General features: G+C 65.3%; 1 protein-coding gene across 1 annotated transcript; it reads left to right on the top strand.

Annotated features, from left to right (window-relative positions):
* Positions 1–5,249: 5,249 nt before the first annotated feature.
* On the top strand, positions 5,250–8,466 carry DLX4 (distal-less homeobox 4). The gene is made up of 3 exons (XM_064174637.1): positions 5,250–5,546; positions 6,968–7,156; positions 8,215–8,466. Exons 1-3 carry the CDS (start codon positions 5,250–5,252, stop codon positions 8,464–8,466), a joined length of 738 nt encoding a protein of 245 aa, XP_064030707.1.
* Positions 8,467–9,960: the final 1,494 nt, after the last annotated feature.

The following is a 9,960-nucleotide window of genomic DNA, read 5'->3' as shown; positions in this document are numbered from 1 at the left end:
ACCGGGATGGGGTTTGCTGCAACCAGTGAGCCAAAAAAGATGCCCAGGGGAGAAGCTGGGGAGAAACCCAGGGAGGAGGCTAGGAAAAGCCATGGGGAAAGTCCTGGGACAAGAAACGGGAGGAGGCTGAGGAGAAAGCAGGGGAGCTGCCGGGGTGGAAGGCATCCCCGCAGCACGGCTCGGCACGGCTCGGCTCGGCACGGCTCGGCTAGGCACGGCTCGGCTCGGCTCGGCACGGCTCGGCTCGGCTCGGCTCGGCTCGGCACGGCTCGGCTCGGCTCGGCTCGGCACGGCTCGGCTCGGCTCGGCTCGGCACGGCTCGGCTCGGCTCGGCTCGGCACGGCTCGGCTCGGCACGGCTCGGCTCGGCTCGGCACGGCTCGGCTCGGCTCGGCTCGGCTCGGCTCGGCTCGGCTCGGCTCGGCTCGGCACGGCTCGGCTCGGCTCGGCACGGCTCGGCTCGGCTCGGCACGGCTCGGCTCGGCTCGGCACGGCTCGGCTCGGCTCGGCTCGGCTCGGCTCGGCTCGGCTCGGCTCGGCTCGGCTCGGCTCGGCTCGGCTGCTCGGGCGGCAGCGGCTGCGGGCCGGTGCGGCTCGCTGGTGGCGTGTGGGAGGGCAGACGCCAGGCTGTCTGCTCCCTCTTTGCTGCGCTTGTTATTAACTGCTCCTTGGGCTGCCATTAACCCAAAACTCCTGCGCCTGGCTTCAGGCTCTCCCTCGGCGCTGCTCTATCTCCAGCTCCTAATTACAGCTTGTTGGGATCTCCCTTTATCTCGGAGCATCTTGTCGGGTTTGTTACCTGGCACATGCCTGCATGCACCCCCACACACCCTGCCTGCACCCCCCACACCCTGCCCTGCACCCCCCACACCCTGCCTGCACCCCCCACACCCTGCCTGCACCCCCACACCCTGCCCTGCACCCCCACACACCCTGCCTGCACCCTCCACACCCTGCCCTGCACCCCCCACACCCTGCCTGCACCCCCACACCCTGCCTGCACCCCCACACCCTGCCCTGCACCCCCCCACACCCTGCCCTGCACCCCTGCCACCCTTCCTGCTTTCATCAGCCTCCCCAAACCCAGCCAGCAGCTCCAAACCCCAGCGCCTGCACCAACTCTTAGCTGCATTCCAGGGTCCCACCGCCACGGAGACACAGAACCAGAGAGTGAGGGGCTGGGAGGGACCTCTGAAGCTCCTCTGGTCCTGCCCCCCTGCCAGAGCAGCATCACCCAGAGCAGATCACCCAGAACACAGCCAGATGGTTCTTGAGTGCCTCCAGGGAGGGAGACTGCACAACCTCCCTGGGCAGCCTGTGCCAGGGCTCTGGCGCCCCCACAGTGAAGGAAATCCTCCTCAGGTCCACATGGAACCTCCTGTGCCTCAGCTGCCACCACTGCCCCTTGTGCTGTCACCGGCATCACTGAGCAGAGCCTGGCTGCAGCCTCCTGGCACTCACCTTTTACATCTTTACAAGCATTAATGAAGTGGAGGATTTGTCCCCTCCCTGGAAGTGTTTGAGACCAGGCTGGGTGAGCAACCTGGACGAGTGGAGGGTCTGTGGCAGGAGGGTTGGACCTGGGTGACCTCAAAGGTCCCTTCCAGCCCAGCCCCTTCTGTGGTTCTGGTGATGTTGATAGGCAAAGATTTGAAAGTGGAGCAGGAGAGGTTGGACATCAGGAGGAAGTTCTTTATTATGAGGTGGATGAGACACTGGAATGTGTTGTCCAGAGAGGCTTTTGGCCACCTCATCCCTGGAAGCATTTGAGACCAGGCTGGAGGAGGCTTTAAGCAGCCTGGTCCAGAGGGAGGTGTCCTTGCCCAAGGCAGAGGGATTGGAACTGGATGATCTTGAAGGTTCCCTCCAAACCCAACCTGTGCTTCCCATCAGGCAGGGCTGGAAGGGACCACAGGGACCATCCAGTGCCAACCCCTGCCATGCCCAGGGACACCTCACACTAGAGCAGGCTGTCCACAGCCTCATCCAGCCTGGCCTTAAACATCTCCAGGGAGGAGGCTTCCACCACCTCCCTGGGCAGCCCCTGCCAGGCTCTCAGCATCCTCATGCTGAACAACTTCCTCACGTCCAGGATGACTCTCCCCATTTCCAGCTTTGTCCCATCCTCCCCAGTCCTATCCCTACCTGGCAGCCTAAAAAGTCCCTCCCCAGCTCTCTTGTAGCCCTCTTCAGATCCTGCAAGGCCACAAGAAAGTCCCCTGGAGCCTTCTCCTCTGCAGACTGCACAGCCCCAACTGCCTCAGCCTCTGCTCCCAGCAGAGCAGCTCCAGCCCTCTGCTCAAGAAGGCAGCAGTGTGGCTCCCACATGCCCCAGCCAGCAGCACCCAGCGTCTTCCCTGCCACCACATGGGCCTCAGCATGTGTCAGCAGCTCCCAGCCCCGAGCCCAGGCCTTGGCTTTGGCTCCCAGCGTGGCTGTGATTTATTTGTTTTAATTTAATCAGCCCTGACATATTTGTTTTGGCAGCAGCCTGCTCCTCAGAGCCCAGCTCCTGCTCCAGCTGCGCGTTCCCTGCCATCCCTGGCACAAACAAGGAGGGCTGGGACCTGGCCCCCTCCACGCTCAGCCCCAGACAGGTGCCTGTGTGGCACCAGCTCCTGCCCCTGAGATGCTGGAGCCACCAGGAAGCAGCTCCCTCCCCGGGGAGGGGTGGGCAGGGGCTGGGAGGGTTTGGTGCCAGTTTGTGATCCCATCTCTCTCAAGCAGCAGAATGTGCTGGTCCTGTGCCCGTCCTGGTGGGCTGGAGATGAGGTGGCCTCTTGGCACAGGGATGCTGAGCCTGACACCTACAGACCCTCAACCCCAAAACCCTTCTGCCTGAGGCTGGTGTGAAGTCAGGAAGGAGGAGGAAGAGGAGGAGATGAGCTGCCTGTCACCACCACCTCATTGCTCACCCCAGGCCATGGGATCTGCTCAGAGGTCCCCTGAGTTGGGGGGGATCTACTCTCTCTCCAGCCCCCAGACATGGTGGGGCCCCACCTTGGCATCACCAACGAGACAGAGCTGCAGCAGCTTGTCCCAGGGTGAAGTTTGACCCTGAGGGTCCTCATCCTCCTCCTCCTCCTGCCAGGAGTCAAACATTGCCCCAGAACACCCATGGGGGAGACCATCTGCTGCCAGCAGCACCCAGCACAGGGCCCTTGGCTCCTCTGCTGCACGGTGGCTGTCCGGGGGCATTTAAATGGTGGCTCTTTAGGATGCCCACTGGCAGCAGAGGGATGGGAGAGCACAGGAGGGCTGGGAAGGGAGGGTCAGGTCCCCTGGGCACTCAACCCCCCCTCCTCCCCACCCTGGTACCTTCCTTGCCGCCTGTGGAGCTTTGCTACCATCCTGGCAGTGGCCACACTTTGCCCTGGCTGCATCCCTGGGGATGTCCCAGGCAGGGCTGGAGCACATCTGGAGTGCTCCTCCTGCCCTCTGGCTGGGTGGGGTTGGGATTTTTTCCATCCTGACCCTTGGAGTTTGGTGGCCCCAGGCAGAGGACAGCTTCTCCCCCACCCAAATTTAGGGCTCCCAGAGGTTTTGGAGCCCTGTGTCATCCCTGAGGACAACCCCAGGGATGCTTTGCTGGGATGGGGGAACGTGGGGAGCTCCGAGCCGGCAGCCAGCGCCGAGAGGCTGGGCTGGAAACGACCCTTCGGGTGTCAGGAGTGGAGGTGGGGGGAGGCTGCGGGAGGAGGGCAGATGCCATCAGCTCTGGCATGGGGAAGGAGGGCAGATGCCACCAGCTCTGAGGGTAGGGGTGGGCCAGGTGGTTGCCGTGGGAGCCTGGGGCAGGCCATGGTCCCGGTGTGCCCTGGGGTGAGCCAGGAGCTGGACTCCAGCAGAGCTCCTGGCCCCTGCCCCTGGTGACTCAGCGGTGGCCGCGGCCAGCTGGAAACATGTTCTGAGGATGCTCTAATGGGAGGGTGGGGAGAAGGGGACCCTCCCTGCCAGCATCCCCAGCTGCCTGTCACCCTGCTCCCGCGGAGCAGCTCCTCCCAGGCAACCCCCACACGGCTGACACCTGAGACCTTGTGGCCGCTGCTTGGTTTGGCACAAGCCACCCGAGCCTCCCTCCACCGCAGTGTCCCCAAACCACAGACCCCATCCAGGGCTTGGGGGACAGCTGGGGTGGCAGCAGGTGCCAACACAGGGCTCCAGCCAGCTGTCCCCAGAGGCAGGGGCAGCGTCCCCAGAGGGGGTGACCCTGTCCCCAGAGGGGTGATGATGTCCTCAAAAGGGTGGTGGTGTCCCCAAAGGTTGTGGCAGTGTCCCCAGAGGGGGTGGTGGTGTCTCCAAAGAGGGTGATGGTGTCCCCAAAGGCAGTCACAGTGTCCCCAAGCCCCATGGGGGTGCCCCCACACCCCGGGTCTGCCCTGGCTGGCATCCGGGGTGGAGGCTGTGGGACAGTTCGGGGCCGCGCACCCCCCGCCGGGGTCAGGGCTCCCCGGGGCCGTGGGAGGGAGCAGCCGGGCAGGTCGGTGCCTGCCGCCGGGAGCGGGGCCCCGCGGGGCCCGGCGGCTGCTGACGCCAGGGGAAGGGGCCTCCCGTCTGCCAGGGCGGGGTGACTGCGGGGCCCCCACCCCCGGCGGCCTGGGTGTCCTCCACCAGCACCCACGAGCGCGGGGACCGGGGTGCACCCTGCGTGTCCATCCCTCTGCCCGGTGCCGTCCGTGCCTCCCGCGCCCTCATCGGTGAGCTGAGCGCCAGCGGCCTCAGCCCTTCCCTGCCCAGCGCCTGTGCCCTGCCTGTCCCTCTGGCCCCCTCCATGGGACCCATCCCAGCGGTGCCATCTGTGGGGGGGAGTCACCACTCGCCCTCTGTGTCCCCTGTGGAGAGGGTCCCTGGGAAAGAGTTCCCCCCCCCAAACACAGATTCTGGAGCAGGAGGGTGTGGGTCAGGCCCCACAGGGGACACCCACCCAGGACAGAGTGGGGCCAAGGTGTCCCCTCCTGGTCACCCGCGGATGGGTCACAGACAAGAGGGAACTGCGGGGCGTGGGGGACACGCAGAGAAGAGGTCGCCGTCGGGGTTGGAGGAGGGGGCAACCGAGGCAGGGGGGTGGGAGGGGGTACCCCGAGGGTGTGACGTCACCGTGGGCTTGGCTTGGCGGGGTGGGGCGGGGCGGGCAGGGGATCCCCGGGGCTCGGGGCCGCGGCGGCAGCGCGGAGCCCGTCGGGGGGCTGCGGGGCTCGGTGCGGCACTGCGGGCTGCGGCCCGCCCCGCCCCGGCCCTGCCCACCCCACCATGACCATGAGCTCCGTGGCCGAAAGTCTGCTGGGAGCCGACCCCTCGAAAGCCTCTTTCCTGGAACTCGCCCACCCCTCGGCGCCTCACTTCCCGCTCCACGGGCTCCATGCCCCCGCTCACCCCCCGCACGACCCTTCGCCTTTCGCTTCCTACGCTCGACCCGGGCCCTATCCGTACCCCAGCGGTGCACCTCCTCCGCCCCACGGGGGTTCCTACCTGCCCTACCCGGCCCCCGGTGCGCAGCATCCCCCGTCCGGGCTGGCCCCCGGCAACCGGCTGCAGGACGCAGGTAAGGTGGGCTCTCGGTGCTCGGTGCTGCACAAACGCCCCCCCGCATCCCCCCGCTCCATCCCCGGGCACTCACCGATCGGGGAGCGACGAGGAGTTCCCAGGAGTCGTCGGGACGGAGCCGTCGGAAGCGCCCTGGGGCTGCGCCTGCCCCTCGGGGAACCGCGGATGAGGGACTGGGGCTGGGGAGAGACCCCAGAGGAGACCCTCGCGGGTGGTGTGTGCGTGTGTCCATCCCGGCCCCAGAGCACCCAGAGCCCACTGCAGAGGGGGAGCTGTGAGAAACCCCCCGGGATGGGGAGCATCAGGGCAGTGTCTGCCCCCCTCCTGCCCCCTGACACCCTCAGCTGCTCACGTCCTGCCCTGTCAGAGCCCCAACTGCCCACATCCTGACCCCAAGACCCCTACCCCATCCCCTGAGACTCCCAACTGCTCACATTCTGCATCCTAAGACATCCCTCCTGCCCTTCTGAGACCCCCAACTGCCCATGTCCTGCCCCCTGAGACCTCCCCCTCCCAGGCCGGGCAGACTCCCTCCTCTGCCCCACCACCAGCATGCTCAGTCTCAGGTCTCTGCCCCATCACCTCCCTGCTCCCCACAGCCTTCCCTCAAAGCTGACAGAGGAAACTGAGCTGAGCTGCCCCATGGAGAAGCAGCCCTTGGGCTGCCCCAGAGAGGGGCCCTAAGCCCGGCTGAGCCCCCAGGCCCTGCTGGACACCCTCCACCTCCACCCCCCATCAGCTCTGAGGAGCTGTGGCCAGAGCAGGCTGGTGGGAGAGGTGTGCATGGGTGCACAGCCACACTCACCATCATGCCCCACACTCACCCATGCCACCCCCACGCTGCTGAGCTGGGGACTACCTTGCCCCTGGTGGGCTTTTGCCCCACAAGACGCACCCAAGGGTGCTCAGATGGGAAGAAAAGGTCCAGATGGGGGCCCAGACCCCACAGCCAAGATGTGCCATGGGGTTGGCTGCAGCCCAGCAGAGCAGTGTGCACACAGCAAGAACCCCTGGGGTTGGGGGGTCTGTTTTGCTGCCCCACTCCATCACGCCACGGGGCCCTGTTCAGGCTCCCCATTGAGTTCACGACCCCCGAGCCTGTCCCCTGTTCATTCCGGGGCTTGTTTGGTGCTACTGAGTGAATAATCTCCTCCCTCACTTGCTCCTGCTGCCTCCCCTCTGCTTTACCCTGGGCTTAAACAAACCAGCACGACTAAAGAGAGGTGGGGGGTGTCTGTGTGTCCGTGTCTGTGTGTCCCACCTTTCCCACTCCCCCTCCCCTCCAAAACTAACTTCCACAAAGCCAGACCCACCACAGCCCCTCCGTACCGGGATGGCTTGGGGTAGCTTTGCTTGAGTTGTTTCTTTTTAGCCTCCCCAGCACCTTGGGGTTAACGTTTTGCTCCTCTCCCACCCCCCCAGAGCAGAAGCCCCCAGCCCTCCCCAACGGGGAGCTGCGCATCAACGGCAGGGGGAAGAAGCTGCGCAAGCCTCGCACCATCTACTCCAGCCTGCAGCTGCAGGCTCTCAACCAGCGCTTCCAGCAGACGCAGTACCTGGCGCTGCCCGAGCGCGCCGAGCTGGCTGCGCAGCTGGGGCTCACCCAGACCCAGGTACGGCCCCCCAAAGGCCAAGGGCAGCTCCTTACCCTGAGGCTGCACCATCTGAGGGGCTCATGCCCATTGCTGGCAGCTCCTCACCCTGAGGCTACAGCATCTGAGGGGCTTATGCCCATCCCTGGCAGCTCCTCACGCTGAGGCTACATCAACTGGGGGGGGCTCATGCCCATGGCTGGCATTTCCTCACCCTGAGGCCACAGCATTTGGGGGGCTCATGCCCATCACTGGCATCTCCTCACCCTGACATTGCACCAGCTGGAGGGGGGGGGGGGGCTCGCTCCCATCTCTGCACCGGGAGTGACTCCAGATTAAGATTGCATCAGGATGCCAGGGTGCAGCTGGCGCCGCGCCAGGCGCGCTGTGCCACGGCGGGGGAAACTGGCGCCGGTGGGCCCCCAGGGCTCGGGTTTGGGGTGCTCCTGCTCACACACCTCCCAGAGGCACTGGGGACTTTCCCAGCCCCGGAGCCTGGCTGCTGGCCCGGCCGTGCCCGGCGCTGGGCGGCGGGACGGGGCGAGTGGGTTTTTGAAGGCGAGGAGGAGAGACAGGCAGGCGGCAGCGGGTGCAGCCCGGAGCCAGGGGCGAAGCGAACTCATAACGCTGGGGAAGAGGAGACAAGTGGGAACCTGCCGGAGCGCGGCGGGGGGGGGACCGCGAGGAGGAGCGAGCGGGGCCAGAACCCCACCGAGCCCTGCCGCACCCCGGCCCGGCCCCGGCACCACTCGGTGGGGGGCACCAGCCCGCGCCGCAAGGGAGGCTGAGCAGGGTTTGGGGGGGCACTTCTGGGGCCGGTTTCTGTTTCTTGCACGTTCGTTTGGGCTCCCTTTTGCCTCTTCCGAGCTCCCCCAGCTGCCCTCGGTGGAGCCTTCGGCGGCGTGCAGAGAGCTGGGCTCAGGCTGGGTTTATCTCTCGGACACGCACACCCCCGCCGAGGAAAGACAGAAATGGGGAGCCCAGGCGGGGGTCCATAGTGATCGATGTTGGGGTTTTAGGGGGTGAACATTGGGCACACCCCCGCGCCCTCCCCGCTCACCTCCCTCTCTATCCCCCAGGTCAAGATCTGGTTCCAGAACAAGCGCTCCAAGTACAAGAAGATCATGAAGCAGAGCTCCGGCGTGCCCGAGGGGGAGCACCTCCACACGACCACCTCCCTCTCCCCCTGCCCCTCCAACATCCCCCCACTCTGGGACATCCCCGTGCCGGGCAAAGGAGCCCCCCTGGCCCCCAGCAGCTACATCAACAGCTTTGGAGCCTGGTACCAGCCGCACCCGCAGGACACCATCCCCCGGGCGCCTATGATGTGATGCTGCCACGGCCCCAGCACCCGCCCCCTCCAGCAGGACCGGCAAAGCGGGGGGAGGAAGCTTCTGCCGCCATCCTCCAAGGGACTGCGGAGCCCGGGGGGGACCCCAGCGAATGGAGAAGGAGGAGGAGGAAGGTGACAACGGTCTGCAGGAACCTGGGGATCACCTCCTCTAGCACGGTCTGAAGTGAGACAGCTCCGGCAGAACGCAGTGCCCCCGTCCTGGTGGGGCAGGATTTGGTCCCTTCGTGCAAGGACACGGGGCAGGGGGGACCCCAAGAGGGGCTAGGGAGTCCCCAGCCCCCCAGCCTGGTTTTATTTATGAGCACTGCCTGTCATTGTCTGTGCCACCCCCCCATAAATAGACTGAACTCCGAGAAGGACTTTCTGGCTCCTCCATCCCTCCGACTCCCTTCGCGGGGAGGAGCTGTCCCCAGTTTGGGGGACACACTTTGGTCCTGGTGCTTGGAGGCTTCCATCTCCCAAAGCTCCCGGGAAAGCAGCCCCACGGGGGTGGGGGCAGTGGAGCAGGGGGCTGGGGCTGTGTCGCCCCCAGCCCGAACATCTGTGCAGGACCTGTCGCTGTTTCCAGCCGTGCAGCGGAGACGCAATTACAGTAATTGTGGAGCTGGGCCCCTCGCTGGGAGACTTCTCACCTCCCCCCGGGGTAATTATGGGCAATTTGGAGCTGTTGAAGATGTCTCTTTTAATGGGGAGGGGAGAGGGAACTGGGGGGCTGGGGGGCAGGTCGGGTCTGGGGTGGGTGCCCCACGTCTCCAGCAGCCCTCTGAGCTCTTGGCCTTGGGAGAGAGAACATTTGGGGACCAGAGGAAAATTTTCCTCCCTTTGTGCTTTTTTGGAGGCCAAACCCAGGCTAGAAGAAGACATTTTGCTTCATCCCCTCTTTTCCCAGCCCTGCTCAGTGTTTGTCACCCGTGCTGAGGGACAAGACCCATGCTGGACCCCCCCCGCCCCAAGCAGGGATCTGCTGCAGTGGGCCCACACCAAGGTTTGCTCCATCACACAGGCAGCCCAAGCTCTCCACTCCAGGCGTTCCCACCTTGTATTTCCCCCTCTCCAGAGGCCCCTTCATGCCCCAAGGATGATGATTTCCATGCCAGCTGGCCAGGGCAGGGGGACAGCAGTGCCAGGGTGTCACACAGGGCTCTGTCTTCTGTTTGGGGACAGGCTTTTTGCCCACCTGAGGAGTTGGGTTTTCAAGCAGGTCATGGACAGCTGGGAGATGGTTATGGAGAGCAGGGAGATGGTCATGGGTAGCAGGGAGATGGTCATTGGTAGCTGGGAGATGGTCAGGGCTGGAGGTCTGGGGTGGTGGTGACCTCGCTGGGACACAGGCAAGGCTGTCCCCGGCTGTGTCCTGTGTTGGCCATGGCCATGTGGCAGTGATGGCACACAGAGGACAGAGCCCATGGCCTGACTCAGCACCGTGGGGGACAACATGGCTGGGAGCTACTGCAACCTGTGGCTGTGATGT

Source organism: Pogoniulus pusillus, chromosome 40 (assembly GCF_015220805.1).
Source record: "Pogoniulus pusillus isolate bPogPus1 chromosome 40, bPogPus1.pri, whole genome shotgun sequence".
Taxonomy (NCBI): Eukaryota; Metazoa; Chordata; class Aves; order Piciformes; family Lybiidae; genus Pogoniulus; species Pogoniulus pusillus.
The sequence above is the reverse complement of the archived record's forward strand: the minus strand, read 5'-3'. Positions and strand labels throughout refer to the sequence as shown.